Source organism: Leuciscus leuciscus (assembly GCF_965113295.1).
Source record: "Leuciscus leuciscus genome assembly, chromosome: 3".
NCBI lineage: Eukaryota > Metazoa > Chordata > Actinopteri > Cypriniformes > Leuciscidae > Leuciscus > Leuciscus leuciscus.
Genome location: NC_138727.1, coordinates 53,935,815 through 53,952,184, shown reverse-complemented (window position 1 = coordinate 53,952,184; position 16,370 = coordinate 53,935,815). Strand labels below are relative to the sequence as shown.

The 16,370-nt window shown below is 37.1% G+C and overlaps 1 protein-coding gene across 3 annotated transcripts in view; it reads right to left on the bottom strand.

Annotated features, from left to right (window-relative positions):
* Window positions 1-16,370, bottom strand: part of LOC309493636 (complement C3-like) — a 233,196-nt gene that overhangs the window by 203,319 nt on the left and 13,507 nt on the right. Inside the window, exons 8-26 of one of the 3 annotated variants that reach the window (XM_082162783.1) lie at window positions 13,105-13,207; window positions 12,853-12,973; window positions 12,485-12,600; window positions 12,217-12,363; window positions 11,875-12,078; window positions 11,546-11,737; window positions 11,319-11,471; window positions 11,120-11,249; window positions 10,790-10,838; window positions 8,038-8,139; window positions 7,792-7,880; window positions 7,512-7,654; window positions 7,084-7,296; window positions 6,873-6,933; window positions 6,522-6,605; window positions 3,593-3,796; window positions 3,304-3,379; window positions 3,043-3,162; window positions 1,812-1,851 (exon numbers count right to left, since the gene is read on the bottom strand). The exons of 1 other annotated variant lie outside the window; for it this stretch is intronic. In XM_082162783.1, coding sequence (XP_082018909.1) covers window positions 1,812-1,851; window positions 3,043-3,162; window positions 3,304-3,379; window positions 3,593-3,796; window positions 6,522-6,605; window positions 6,873-6,933; window positions 7,084-7,296; window positions 7,512-7,654; window positions 7,792-7,880; window positions 8,038-8,139; window positions 10,790-10,838; window positions 11,120-11,249; window positions 11,319-11,471; window positions 11,546-11,737; window positions 11,875-12,078; window positions 12,217-12,363; window positions 12,485-12,600; window positions 12,853-12,973; window positions 13,105-13,207 — 2,347 coding nt within the window. Of the gene's footprint in view, window positions 1-1,811; window positions 1,852-3,042; window positions 3,163-3,303; window positions 3,380-3,592; window positions 3,797-6,521; window positions 6,606-6,872; window positions 6,934-7,083; window positions 7,297-7,511; window positions 7,655-7,791; window positions 7,881-8,037; window positions 8,141-10,789; window positions 10,839-11,119; window positions 11,250-11,318; window positions 11,472-11,545; window positions 11,738-11,874; window positions 12,079-12,216; window positions 12,364-12,484; window positions 12,601-12,852; window positions 12,974-13,104; window positions 13,208-16,370 lie in introns of all 3 variants that reach the window. One more of the 3 variants, XM_082162785.1, reaches the window with a different exon arrangement.

Genomic DNA, 16,370 nt, shown 5'->3' with positions numbered 1-16,370 from the left:
CTGATTAAGGGGGAAAAAATACGGCTTTTTTTGTCAGAACTGGAGGACATTTTTTTTTCGTAGACACAATAAAAGGAATGATTTCTAAATGTTATCATATTTTGACAAAAGAATCTCAATCTTCTTTCCGACCTTTAAAAACAATATGGGAAAGAGATCTAAGTAGAACTTTTGAAGATGATGTATGGGTAAATATTTGTAATAGAATTAATTTCCCATTCACAAGTATTAAGATTAAGGAGACTAATTTTAAGTTTATCCACAAAACCTACTTAACACCTTTAAAAATGCATAAAATATCAAATGATATTCCAGCTGTTTGTCAGAGATGTAAAAATATGGATGGAACATTTTTACACATGTTTTTTAAAAGGCTATTGGAGATCAATTCACTCTTTTACTCAGTCAGTTTTGGATAAGCATTTTGACTTATATTTGTTAAATGATATTGATAATTTAGAGTTAGATCAGAAAAAATGCAGGTTATTTATTTTGATATCTTATTTTGCAAAAAAAATGCATACTTTTGTACTGGAAGAATGTTTCCCCTCCATCTCTTAAGACTTTTTTTGACCAATTGTCTTCATTTCTGCCATTAGAAAAACTGACTTTGGAGAAATATAACCGTGGACATCTTTTTAATGAATTGTGGTGCCCTTTACTTTTAGGTATTGGAAAATGATATGACCTTGTAGATCAAGTTCTGTATTCACGCTGTTTAATTATTTCTTTATTTATTCATTTACTTTTATTTTATGTGTATGTGTATATGTGTATGTGTATGTGTATGTGTATGTGTATATGTATATATGTATATGTGTGTGTATATATATGTATATATATATATATATATATATATATGTATGTGTATATATGTATATATATATATATATATATATTTATTATTATTATTATTTTTTTATTTTTTTTATTTTTTATGTTGTTGTTATATCCCTATGAGGGTGGTGGGTGGAAAAATGTTTAAAAGAAAGTTGTATACAGAAAATGTGTTAACCTTAAAATCGGGGATTTTTACCTCAGTATGTTATATAAATGATTTTCTTTAAAAAAAAACCCAAAAAAACCCCAAAAAAAAACATTTGGATTATATTAAAAAATCTGGATCTTATTCTGTAGAATCACAGTGATGCTGTAATGACCAATATACATTTAAGTCAGAGATTAGGTTCTAAATGAGTTCAGTGATTCAGGTCAAATGATGATTATGTTAAAATATAACCAACACCACCTGATCACATGTTCTCTTTGCTCATCTGGCTGTTATAACTCAGTTACAGCTGCCAAACAAAATCTAAAGTTAATGATTCAAAGGTCAACTGCCCAACTAAAGCAAACACTGATCCCCATAATGGTGTGATTTTTCTCCTTCAGTGATTCTGCTTGTTAACATCAGGTGTCTTCATCACTCAATGAATCACTTGATTATCTCATTAACTTTAACACTCTTGAGTCTGGAGCCAAATAAACTCCCAGGAGAGTTAATTTAACACTGATTTCACTAATTAGTTCTCTCTCCTGCTGAATTAGCAAATCCAGGTGATTGGAACAAAATACTGAGGACTTTTACTTTCTGAACCTGGACTTTCCACCTCTGGGATTTTGTTTGGCAGCCATAGCTGACAGTCATTGACTGTTTTTTTAAGATTTTATTTTTTACAGTGTTAGTTCACTATAGCGAGTATTTCATGTGTTACTACTGACAACCTCAGAGAAATAAATTCCTGGTTCTGGATTATTTCATCATTCTTTTCTGAACACAGGTGAACACAAACCGACCACATTCAACTTACCACCATCTCTCCATGAAATACAGGTGAATCCTCTTTAAAGTCCCACTCCGATCATATTTTGATTTATTTTTAAACATTCTCAGTGGTCTTTAAATGATGATTATGCCGTTTTTAGCCAAAATCACAAAACCTGTGCCGTTTTCTGGGACTTCGCTTCAGCAGAGCGGCAGTAGCTCATTAGCAATTCGCCTCTGCGTTGTGGGCGGAGCCGTTGGCTGAAGCGAGATACATAGGCAGCAACAGCCTCTTTCTGTCTTTCTTTCTTTCTGTCAACACAGAAAACATTTCATCACTGGATAGTTTTTTTCGTTTAATTAAAGTGTTGTTTTATGTCAGCTGAATGTCCGGAACGCTTTTCAGAGAAGATAAGGCAACTTTTTAAGCACAATTCACACCCAGCGGCAATTCAGAAAAAGAAAAAAAAAATCTCCGAATGCTCCACACGAAACTTTGGTCTTCCGACCTTTTACCGCCGTGTCGATTTATTTTGATTAATATGTGCGAGGGAGAGAGAGCAAGACAGCGCTTAGTTTGGAGACGGTGAGGTCTTGTTTACATTTTCGCCTGGCTCCGAAGACAGAGAGTGCGCGCGCGCGCGTCCGGGTCTCTCTCTCTGCTCGTTCTTTCAGTTATAAACATGTCCTGTCACAAGCGCAGCAGTTCATCTACATTACTCACCGATCAAATAAGACTTTGGCGGGACAAAAAATCACTTTGGCGGGCGCTAAAACAAGTTCAATGCAGGAAAATTCATGCGTGAATTTAACTGAGTAGTACATGACCATGCACTCGCACAAATGCGACCACATAAAATTTTAACTCGCACATTCTCAAAAAATGGTCGCAGTCTGGAACCCTGGAACGTAATCCATTCATCTCTCACAGCAACATGTTTTGGTAAAGCATGAAAGCTAATACCAATATCTCTCCTCTTAGCATTGCAACCCGCTACCGCACATAGGTATTGATCCGCCATCGTCTTCTCTACTCCTCAGAACCTGACCGACCGGGCGGGCCCCGCCCAGTGGAGTTACTACGTCACAACTCCAGTCTATTTTAGCCGGCATTTTAGCGTCTGCTACTGATTCACAGCCATTTGAATGCAGAAATACTCAGAAATACAACTTTGAGCTTATTTTTCTCAAGATATGTCCTCTAGCATAAGAAAAAAGCCACAAGAACATGTTAACACCTAGAAAAACATGATTTTCATCGGAGTGGGTCTTTAAAGGAGCCGTCTGCCAGTTGTTTGTGGAGAACCAGCCACTTGAGGGCGCTGCAGATCACATTTTCTTCAATAGGAGCAAAGTTATTGGCCATGGTGAAGACTTTAGCAACATATGCAGTCAGCCTTTAACAGACAAACAGAAAAATATAAATGAATCAAATAAAAATCAAGTAATAATGATTTTTTACTATTAAAACAATGTTAAATAATAAAAAATGTAAGACAAGCAAAATCAGGCATGAAACGAAACAAAACCGACTTTACCATGTGCTGCTCGGCATGTTTATAAAGATAGCGTAGGATCCATCTGATTTACGGAACATTAACTGCCGTTGATAACCTTCATACAAGATAAAGAAAGAATATTTATTTATTAAATATATTTTCCCCATTTCTCATGAGAGCATCTTTGAGTGTTGAGATTTTGATTTTATTTGATTTTCTTTATACCCATAAAGAAAATCAAAGTTGATTGGGACACATTTTCCTATTCATCTTAATGACAAAATGTGTCCCAATCAACCTGAATTGACCTTATATTTGTCCTGCTGACCTGTGTTGATATGTTTAACGGCTTCATTACGGCGGTCTATTCCAACAGCCTCCCACTGATTTGTGCTGTCCAGAAAATGAGTGGCAGTGACAGATAGAGTCATGTAGATCATGTTATCCTCTCCAGAACCATTGGGCTGGACAATAAACCGCCCCATGAAGTCTCCACTGATGGCCTGCTCGACTGTCTGAGAGATCTCTTCACCTGGAAGGAGGAAAGAGCAGGCTGAGAATTCAGTTTTTTATTATCTTTGTCAGGATGGAATATTTATGCAACATTTTGACACTGTTTGGTTTTGTATCTGCACAGTTTCAAATTCTTTAAGTTTAACGCAGGATACACAGCGTTTTTGATCATTTTCCCAAAAATAAAAAAAACGTTTTAATTCTAGCTTCATGCATTCTTTCTTATCAACATTTGAATATGGGTAAGTTTAATAAAAAAAGCCATAATTTGATCAAAAAGCTAAGAAAACCTTTTTTTTTTTTTTAAAGACTACATTCAGATTGGATTCAGTACACAGTAAATTCCACAGTGTTAAATCAACACTGCTCAGAGCAAATATGGTCCCACTCTACAGAGTGTTAAAGTAACACTAAAGCGGTGTTAAAGTTAATGAGACAATTAAGTGATTAATTTAGTGATGATTGAGCATTATTGAAGACACCTGATGTTAACAAGCAGAATCACTGAAGGAGAAAATCATAAATTGTAAGTTACCATTATGGTGATGGGTGTTTGCTTTAGTTGGGCTCTTGACCCTTATATGTTTACTTTAAATTTTACTGTTGTTTGTCTGCTGTTATTGATGTATAACAGTCAAATGAACAAAGTAAAAGTGTGATCTGATAGTGTTGGTTATGTTTTGACATAATCATGCTGTGATCTGAAAAATGAAACTTATTGAGATAATTTGGTTTATCTTGTTACCAGCAGCTTTGTGATTTTAACAGCATATGATTATCAATACTTTACTTATAATCCAAAATATTTCGTAAACATTGTTCTGATCAAAACACTTTCAAATTAATTTATTTAGAAACACAGACATCAATAATCAGCCTGTGAATCTCAACAATGGTGACAATAATAAAGCATGTTGCAGTGGCTGCCACCAATCACAACTCATTAATGGCTCCCATCATGCATTGCGGTATGAATAAATTATGATCTGAATTGTCTATTTAATTTACTTTCCCTAATTGAATATTCTGCTCGTCACCATTGTTGAGATGCATAGACTGAATCTTGACGTCTGTGTGTGCCTAAAGGAAAGTTTTTTTTGTTTTAAACAACTTTTAAGAAATCCTTTATATTATATAAAAAATTCTGGATATTTATGCAGATTCACAGTTATTTTGTAACCAACAACATAAATCAAAGTCAGAAATAAGGATCATAATGAGTTCAGTGATCAAGTTCAAATGATGAATTTCATAATATAACCAACACCATCAGATCACTTTTGTTTTTCTTTGTTCATCTGGCAGTTATAACTCAGATACAACAGCCAAACTAACTCTAAAGTAAACATATAAGGGTCAAGAGCCCAACTAAAGCAAACACCCATCACCATAACGGTGGCTTACAATTTGTGCTTTTCTCCTTCAGTGATTCTGCTTGTTAACTGCAGGTGTCTTCAATAATGTTCAATCATCACTAAATTAATCACTTAATTATCTCATTAACTTTAACACTGCTTTAGTGTTACTTTAACACTCTGTAGAGTGGGACCATATTTGCTCTGAGCAGTGTTGATTTAACACTGTGGAATTTACTGTGTACAATGATCAAAACACAGATGGAGTAGATCGAGTCCATCAACACCCCCCAAAGTCCTGTAGCTCATCCTGGGTCGACATTTCATTCAGTAACATTAGCAGTTTTGATTTATATGCTGTTTCATGTTGATGATCATATTATTTTAAATATGCACATGATATGAGATCGCATATTTCTGCATATTTCTCGCACGTGTTTTGATCTGGAGATTCTGTACTCTTTCAGAAGATGTGTAATAGCCCTGCCGTATAACAGTGAAAACACGGAAAGCTGGAAAATTCACCCTTCACAGGGAGTTTGATTGACAGGCAATCTGCTTGAAAACCAGTTTGGTGTGTGTGGGCCAGATGCGGCCCATTTGACCTTTCCCAGTGCCAGTACTGAGCCATATGTGCCTCATAGTTGGCCCAGATGAGGCCCGGATATGTATGCTATCTGAGATTCTGCTGCTGCATTTCGCACACACACACACACACACACACACACACACACACACACACACACACACACACACACACACACACACACACACACACACACACACACATCATGTGATGATCACGCGTACAGAATCTTTCTGTAGTGCTGTAATGTAATTGTAAACTCTGTTCTGTGATTTATCAATAAAATAGCTTAGAAACTAATAACTGTCCTGCCATATATTTATTAGTAACTAAAACCCACAGCTTCAGTATTAGTGGAGAGACGCTGCCAGGTCAAATTAATTCACACGCAATGGCTCTCTCTCACACTAATGCATTCATTTATATGTAATCTTTACTATATCTGATTTAGAACGAGCAGGAATCTGTGATAAACATAATAATCAAAAAAAAAAAAAAGAACTGATAAAAATAAGCTGTCATGTACACTGTAAAAATGAATACGCTATTAGATATAGCGTATTCATTTTTACAGTGTAGGAGCGTCATATGCCATAGCTGATTTGTTCATCAATGACGTCATCAGCGACTAGTCGACTCGACTTTCATCACATAAATGCCGACTTTAAAAGTATGAAGTCGTTCAACCCCAATTACAAACCAGTCCCAGCATTAAGTACTGAGGAACAATCTTCATACAAGTGCTAAAACTCCCGGAGGAGTAGATGGATGTTGCACATTCATGAAAACTTATTTTTCCTCACCAGTAATGGAGATGTAGGTGTTAGCAGGTGTGTCTGGAACCCGATCAGCTGGTGTTTCAGCTCTAATAACTATAGGTTTTTCCCCTGTTCCATTTGGGATGAGAAACAGAGACAAAGAGGAAGATGGAGGAAGAGTAATGAGTTGGTAACATTTTGTACGCTTTTGGTGAGTAAGAGTAGGAGTAACTACAAAAGTGAAGGAGTACATTCTGATCTCTTGATTAACTCGAACTATAATGAAATTCAGAAAAAAATTTTTTTTCATAATTGGCTGGAAGTGTAATGTGTGTAATGTTGTATAATGCAAGTATAACACAGCAGTGTTAATTTGTGGTTCACAGTAAATCTCACCATTCTTAACAGGATTGAGCTCCACGTTTGGTCTGTGAAATGGAGTCAGCACACCCTCAGACTGAGAGAGAGAGAGAGAGAGAGAGAGAGAGAGAGAGAGAGAGAGAGAGAGAGAGAGATAGTTTATCTATTCAAAATATTACAAATATCTATTGATTATTAAATTAATGAATGACCAAATCAAAATTGACAGAAATCCCGTCAGACGTACCACCACCTTCAGGGTCTTTCTCACTCCATCAGTGTGGACAGAATCATATGCTGTAGCTTTCACCTCAATCATGTGTTTTCCCAGTGTCATGGGAATAATCACATATGAAACCGCTATGCTGGAGTCTTTGTCAATGTTTACTGTTGTTCTGTATTTGCCTTTCTTACTGGCAGAGCTGCACACATCTTCTGTCTTCATAAACTCCACACGCACCTGTGAAAACAGGAGAGCGAGAGACACAAATCACTTCAATATCTAGAGGAAACTTCCTCCAAAGTAAATGCATTTCAACTGAACATGAAATGTGTGATGACAGAGGATATTTCTGATATGTCTATGATTTGACTCCGGTGGCAATAGTTATTATGATGAACATGGTTTTAATGTATAACATAAATTAAAATTTTTTTATATCAAATCCGATCTACCTTCTTCAGATTCCTTGGTGTGTAGTTGTGAATAATGGCCTTGATTTCCAGTTGTTCACCGCGCACAGCTGAATAAGGGATCTTGAGGTCAATGAAAAATGGTTTAAAAACTATAATCTCCTCAGGTTCTGCCACACAGATGCCTTTGAGGAGGAACACAAACACACAGAAGGGTTTAAAGCAGCAGCTCCTGGATGATGAAGATGATTATGATGATGATGAAGATGAAGATGATGATGATTTTCAGACCATGTATCTTGTGTTTGCAGCTTCATCTTACCAAGTGTTGGTGACAGACTGACAGCCAAGATCTGCCAGGTAGTAATAGGGTCTTTCAGGTAGATCTCTTTATCTGTTACTGGTGTTGGACTGGGATATTAGGGAAAATACAAGAAGACTGTTGGATTACTCTTTTAATGGTTGTTTACTATCAGACTCACACACACACACACACACACAATGTCGCCAACAGCTCATGTTGAATGACATAATTTGCTAAGGGTGTGAACGGTGCTCTCCTACTCACCAATTCTCACATAGATCAATCTCTTCCCAAAGCCAACTCTCATGGAACTGAGTACGTGACACGATATCATCAGAGTCTGTATAATATACATCATCATCATCACCTGTTGTAACAGATAAAAATGTGACAGAATATACATTTTAGAGCAAAAGGACAAACAATCAAGTCAAGTAAAAATGTATTAGGGTTCCAAGCCCTGATTGGTGCTAGAGCCCTATCGTATTTGCACTGTTTAATCAATTATTTGTTTTCTGAAAGTTTCTCGGGGGAATGCCATACATTTGTGAGAGAAGCATTGAATGCAAAAGCATTATCATATTTTTTTTTTTTCCCCCATCTCATATTCTTTCCGTTAGGGGCTCTGCAGACATCATAGCTGGATCATTACTAGCATGTTCTGATAATCCTCAAGATTATGTTAACTTTTATGTTAACTTTTCCAATACAGGGTTCATTCAAGCCACAATGACAAATAAACAACATATTTAAAGGTGAACTAAGTAACTTTTTTTACCTTAACCCTCTGGGGACCAAGCTGTTTTTGGGGCCCTTGAGATGTTCTGACATGCTCTGACATTTGTGCTTTTTTCAGTTATTTATAAACATGTTAATGGCAAAGGTGTAAATTCACTCTATATAGCACAAACAGGCCTACCATAATATGCGAGCAACATGTATGTAGATGTTTGTATTTTTAAGAGAATAATGTTTATGCGTGGTTATTTAAAAAAATAAAAATGAAAGTTGCTGAAATAAGACCACAAAACTCATACAAAATATGTGCCCACAAGACTTTTGACTAATGGATGTTGTCCCTTTCAGTTCTAGCTTCAAAATTATGTGAAAATAGTCTTGCTTTATCGTTCACAAAAAAAAAATACATTGATTTAAATGGTGTAAAACAGGTTTTGCTTGGAAAGCCAATATGCGAGGGGGAGGAGTAGTTTACACCTTAGTCCCACCCACTCTGCATAATGACTCTGCATAATTAGCCATTCATTCAGGTGTGACACTGACTGAGCCACAATGCAAAGACAAAATATATATTTTGAAGAAGACTTATATTGACCATTTAAGATTTTGCTTACATCTATCTTGTAAATATGTTTAGCTATTTTATTAAAAAGGTTACAATTACAACAATAATTACAATTTCAGCAATATTTCTGCAAAAAAGTACTCTTTCTTTGTAAAAAAAAAAAAAAAAAGATTATAGGCCTACATTTTATCATATGTAGGCCTATTCATTAGTTTGAATATAGCCAACATTGGAACATCTTAGTCTATGACTTTATTTTTGACAAAATAGTATTTTATATATATTCAGAAAAGCTTATTTGATGTGACAGTATATTCTACAGTAAAAACTGTACCCAAATCTAGTCAACAAAATGTTGTCTTTCATACTTCGCCTGACTGTAACGCAGTAACTGTAACTGTAAAAGCAGTTTATTCTTTCACACACAGACGCGCGATTCATATTTAGGCTAAACACTCTTTACAAATAGACGCGCGATTCATATTATAGAAACGCGATTCATCTTTTTGTTTACATAAGCCTACAACGTTATTCCATAACGTTATTCCACATTAACACTTGAGAAAGGATAACTTAGCCTACCTCACTCCTCAGCGGGATCTGCTCCTCATATCAGCACGGAAAATTTTCTCCATAAGGTAGGCTATATTATGCCTCTTTGTTTACAGCTGATGTGGGGGCGTTTCACAGACTGAAATGGTTCTCAGAATTTGCGTTTGAATAGCACGCGCTCTCCGGGGCGTGGTCAAATTACTTTTGAATGGCTCCTAATGAGCTCGACTGGAGTCGCTCTCTTTTTATACAGATTACAGAAGCTGATAATATTTGTTTTTTATATAAATTACTTCATTTAAAAGCTGCGATCTCAAGCTTTATGCCCGTGGGTCTGTTTGCCTGTTTGACTGAATTTTCGCGGAGTTATAGATAATTTTCGAACGCGTTTCAAATGGGAGTTTACTGACAGAGAGAAGGCAGAAATAGCATCATGTTAGTTTTTCTTTATTTGTCAAAAAGCAAAACACTTTATTTGTATTGTGAGTATACAGAAAAAAAATAGAAACTGAACAGGATCGATTGATGTATTACACGAAAATGAAAGATCAAAATTAACAGAGCATTTTGTGTTTATTTTTCATTGCTAAAAAAAAAAACGAGCAAAACGCGTGGGCGCGTTTTTGGTCCCCAGAGGGTTAACTGAACAGCTTCGGAGTCATTGGAATGGTTTTATTACTTATTTCGGGTTGAATGGTGGTGGTTTCGCACCCCCCTGGTGCCCGTGAGCGGAAAATACGCACTTGCAACTTTGAGTCGGCGGGCCGCCGGCCGCCGCGTCAGGAAGTATCGCGTGATATCAGGTCTCGCGATGTAAACAATTGCTTTACGGCCAAAAGAAATCTGCTAAAATGCTGTCATTATTGCGCTCCCTCATGCTGTCCGAACCCGAATGAAGAAGACGTTTTAAAGAACGTCCCATCTGCTTTGATGTCGTTGATCTATAGCCTCTGGTGTCTGAGAATCAACAACGAGTTTTTACGACAGTGTTGTCAAATATCTATTCCGAAGCTGTGGGGGGAGCTCTAGAGAGAAACCTGCGAGCAAAAAGCGAGAATACAGCGAAGAAGTCCCGAAGTTACTGAGTGCTGCTTTAACAGCAGAGATGAACATTAAAAACATGTTTAATCTTTAAAAGGGTCGAATCATAAGAGCAGATTCTCACCCGGTGATCTCCGTCTTCTCTTTGAAAGGAAGGGACACTCCAGCGCTAGAGGGAATTTAATTACAATGAAATTAGCATATGGCGCTCTAATGTGTGAGAGGGAATTCACTACAATTGAACTTGGTGCAGTGCTTTTCCAGCGCCGATTATACCAACTTAAATTAGTTAACATAATAGACACTGAAGACATTCATAAATCTGTAGAAAATTATTTTAATTGTATGTTCATGGAAACTGGCCCTATAGATTCATTTTAGTGAAATATAAAAATAAAATATACTGGTATTTTTATTAAAATTAAATAAATTACAAATATACATATATACTTGTTCTGGTGTTGGTTCCTCCTGCAGTGTGTGACTCAAACATCAGACCTGCATCACTGAAAACCCCCATACTGTCCCTTCCACCTCCTGCCGTACAGCCGGTGTCATGCTTCTCTATGACGTCCCAGATCTAAAGCAGGAAAGATTTAATTTATTAGCTAAATTACAAGCTGTTGAGGAGCTGAAGAAGGTCCTTCACCTGAGTCTGAGTGAGTCTGTTCTTGTTAAGGACATGCACAGCCTTGTCAACCACCACCAGCCCAACTCTAGCTCCAGGATCTCCAGTTATCTGCAGCTTGACTGTATCTCCTGTGCCATAGGTATTCATCTTGTCCTTCACCTGAAGCTTGAGCTGTTAAAACGAGAGACACTGAATCAGATCTAGTTGATGAGCATATCAATCATTTCTTGTGATGGTTGACCCACCGTTCCCATGCACGTGTCCTTCACGTCGACCCAGACTGAATCAGACACCACCTCAGACGAGCCCACATGATAATAAGCCACAAAGCGGAAGGACGGCACCATGTCTCTGGTTACAGTTAGAGACAGAGTCACTAGAGACTGTCCTCTCCTCTTGAACCTGTCTGCTTTAACAATCTGACCTTTACTTAAGATCTGTAAATGAGGAAGATGAGTTAACAGTATTTATGATATTCATATGGTTTCAAACACAAGCTGTGGAAGTTAATCAAGTATTGACATAATAAATACATTTGTGGTGCAGCTGAATATGAAATAACTATAATCTTTACCATGTATGTGAAATCTTGATCTTTGACTCCTGGACTTTGTCCTGTGTACAGATTGACTGTCATTTGATCACCGATCTGAAGCTCTGCAGCACAAATGCTGATGTGAAAGTAGTTCTTGGAGTCTCCTTTGGGAATGTAAGCAAGAGCCGTCATCGTCTTCACTGCCTGCTGTTCATCTCTTAATTGTGGATCTTTGGTTTTTGCCTGAAAAGTACAAATACACTGTTTTCTGATGTGCTGTCTAAAATGTTCAATTTTTTTGTTCAACATATGTTAACTGATCTATTTTCCACCAGTTCTTAGTGAAAGTGACTGAACATTAGTTGAGTTTGCAGGTCTTACAGTGATCTGCAGTGTAGAAGATCCTCCTGGAGTGTTGATGGTAACCTTTGCAATGCCACTGGATCTTGTTTGACCTCTGACCCCTCCAGGATTGACCTCCACATCCACATTTTCAGCAGGAGTCTGGTCAGGATTTGTTAAATGGACCTTTTATAGAAGCCAAAAAAAAAAAAAAAAAAAAAAAATTATATAATATATACTCCCATTTCATGCAAACTTAATTAGTTTATGATGTTTACTTGTTTACTTTTTAGTCAATGTTTCATACCGAGACACTGAAGGGCATCCCAGATTTGAAGAATTGTGGTGTTCTTTTGAAGTGGATGGTGTACGGTGACGTCACAATCTGAATGCCTCTCCTTTCTGCTTCCACCATTTCACTGCCTGAAACACACACACACACACACACACACACACACACACACACACACACACACACACACACACACACACACACACACACACACACACACACACACACACACACACACACACACACACACACACACACACACACACACACACACACACACACACACACACACACACACACACACACACATAGGATTAGCCTCTCATACACAATCACACACAGGCATGTAAACATACAGATGTACAGTATCTGTTGAGTCTTACCACTTTCTGTTAAAAGACTGACTGAAACATAGATTGATCGTCCAACCAGCTGGATAATGTCTGGAAAGGTCTTAGTGATCATCTCCCTGCTCAGTTCTGCTGTACCTTCTCCTTCCCTAATCTATTCATATGAGAAAGACATTGACATCAGTCTACAAGACAAGATAAAAATGTATTTTATGTTTTAAGTCACTCTCTAGGTGAGGAGAAATGAGATTGATCCCAGCTTGTAAACCGTTTAATTTCTCTCACCTGGACTTTTTGAAGAGAGGCAGGAATACTTGTTTTCTTCTCACCGTCCATCACACCAAACATCACAAACGCATGTCCTTCCACCTTCTGTCCAAACAGGTACCTATAAAAGCACAGACAATTTCTGCTGTAAAAACTGAACGGTGATGACGACTGTCCCTGATCCATATCCAGTTTCATTACATAGAAAAAAAGCAGCTTGAACGTTTGTCTAACTACTTCTTTTCGTTCTCCACAGTCATACAGGTTTTGAATGACATGAGGGTGTAATTTAAATTTTTGGACTATTTTAAACTATTCAATTAAGGAGCTCTTTTCCTGTTCTGACAGACAGAATAAATGTTTGCTGGTGTAAACCAGAGGGTTTTAAAGTCAAACAGTGGCAAATTAAAAATGCTATAATAGTCAAGAGCAAAGAGCAATTCTTTTCCTTTCCTTTTGTTGTTGGATTAAAGGGCTATTTCACCCAAAAATGATCATTCTGTCAGTAATTACTCATCCTCATGTCATTCCAAACCCATAAGACTTTCGTTTAACTTTGGAACACAAATAAAGATATTTTTGATGAAATCTGAGAGATTTCTGTCCCTCCACTGACAGCTCCGCAACTGACACTTTGACGCTTCAATAAATTCATAAAGAGACCACAAAACTAATCCATATTGAGTGATTTAGTCCAAGTTTTCTGAAGAGACACGATCACTGTGAATAAAAGCAGTGGCGGATCTAGGATTTTTTAAAAGCAGGGGCCACATATTTCAGAGAGGCGCCAAGTTTATCATTCAAGTCAAGCACAATCCTTAAAGAGTTTTACATATATTTGACCTCTTCCCTTGGCTGCTGGTATACCTTCTTAAAGGACAACTCCAGTGAAAAATGAACCTTGGGGTAATTAACACATGGTTACCGAGTCGATCGTTCCCTGGGGTGCGTTTTCATGAAAATCGAATATAAAGTGTTTTATCTCTAAAAACAGATTAGCTTATAACACTACAGAGTAAGTAAAAACAAATCGCAAGTTAATACCACTAACAAGGCTCAAAATAGCCTCACACTAACACGGTAGCATAATGAGGGTCCATACATGCAAACCGAAGCATGGAGAACTTTGTAAGTGTACAGACAGTTTAATAAGAAAATACTTTATAAAGCCAGTACATTACGCATTTACAGGCAGGATCCATCTTGGAAAACAGTCTCGACTAGTCGAGCCACGAACGCCCTGCTTCATTAGGTTTCACAAACGTAATTCCTATCGACCAGCTCACGTAGCACGGCGTTCGTGGCTCGATTAATCGAGTCTGTTTTCCAAGATGGATCCTGCCTGTAAATGCGTAATGTACTGGCTTTATAAAGTATCTTCTTATTAAACTGTCTGTACACTTACAACGCTCTCAATGCTTCGGTTTGCATGTAGGGACCCCTCATTATGCTACCGTGTTAGTGTGAGGCTATTTTGAGCCTTGTTAGTGGTATTAACTTGCGATTTGTTTTTACTTACTCTCTGCCCCATATACTAGTGTTATGAGCTAATCTGTTTTTATAAATAAAACTCTTTACATTCGATTATCATGAAAACGCACCCCAGGGAACGATCGACTCGGTAACCATGTGTTAATTACCACAAGGTTAATTTTTCACTGGAGTTGTCCTTTAACTGTTCTTTAAAGCCCTAAGTTCAATAGTAATACATTATTGTTTGCACATGTAAACATTTACGTCTAAACTTAAGATTTATGTATTTGAATTGCATATCAATTTCCACCCATGTGGATTACATTGTTTTAACATAAATTAATAAACTGACTGTGATTTATATTTGTCAGTTATGCATAAATGAGCACAACCTAACAGTTTTTGACTGTCTCAGTTTGTGTAAACCTACTTATTGTTCAGTGTATTTGTATTTTTATTTATATTAATTACAGTGTATACGGTTTTCTTGATTTACCCCGAAAGAATGGAAGTAAATTGTGACATGCCCCATAGGCGGGGCACATTGTAACATGACCATTTGACAGCTTAAAATGTTATCTGAACTAATCAAAGATCAGCTCCACAAGTTCATGGAAAGTAAAGTGCATCCTGATTGTACTAGTAATAGTACTTGGGTTAGTAACACTCTTTCTCATTGGTCATTATGTATGCATGCGTACGTATGAGTGTTCAGTAAACAGAGTCAGAAAAGACATGCAAGTCTATTGTGGTTTATGACAAACTTTACAAGCATGTTTCTCTAGCTCTAAAAGTATCAATAAAGTAGCCAATATACTCCTCTGTGCCCCACACTTCAAAAACCCCTGGTGTAACCAAATGATCAGGTCAGGTTGATTCTGTCATATTAAATCTTATATAAAACCTGTAACAGATTTCCATTAAGACGTTGCCATTTATTACAGGAGTGAGCAAGTATGTGATGCCTACAACCCAGATAGCAAAAAATAGCAAAAAATAAAAAAATAAAAGATAGCAAAAAATATCTGCACGGCTTCTTTTTGCCGCCGGCCCCAAGCTGTCGGCTATAGGTGCGCCCCGCTGGCGGAGATGAAACGTTTGCCGCCGAATACGTCACTCCCATTTCTTGCGAGATGCCGCCGGCGAACAGCCGCCGGGCCGCCGACTTCATTCTCTCTGGCGGTTGCCGCCGTCTAAATGAACCGCGGCCGGCTGGCGGCAAGCCGCTTTGAAATCGACCAGCCATGAGTGAAACTGACAGCATTTTAACTACTTTTCACATTTAAAGCGATTATAATTATTATGTGAATTATATCAATTTTTATTGTTGCTCCAAAGCCATTAGAGGTTATAACAGATTTGACTCTGATTCCATGATAAGGTTTAGGAAATTACATTTAAATCACTTTGAAACTCTGAAGCGATAATATGTAAAATATATAGAATTATTTTATTCACTTAAGGTGACAATTCTTTACATTTCTTTGATTTATGCACAATTTGAGATGCACCAATAGACCAAAAATAATTCCTTTTGTGAAACTTACTTGGCAATAAATATCTTTCTGATTCTGATTAGTTTGGAATGAACAATTTAGCAGAATAAATGGATGAAGTTAGATTTTTCACCAATGCTTGAAATCAGTGAACAGTGAAAGACATCTGCAACTTGGCCAAAATCTTGGGTTTGCTCAATTTTTTTTTTAAATTAATTTGCAACCATGGTAATGTCTATGAGAAACATGAAAATCCCTGTTTTGACCTGAAGGATAAAGTGAAATATTTATAAATATTTTGTCTCTCTGTCACTC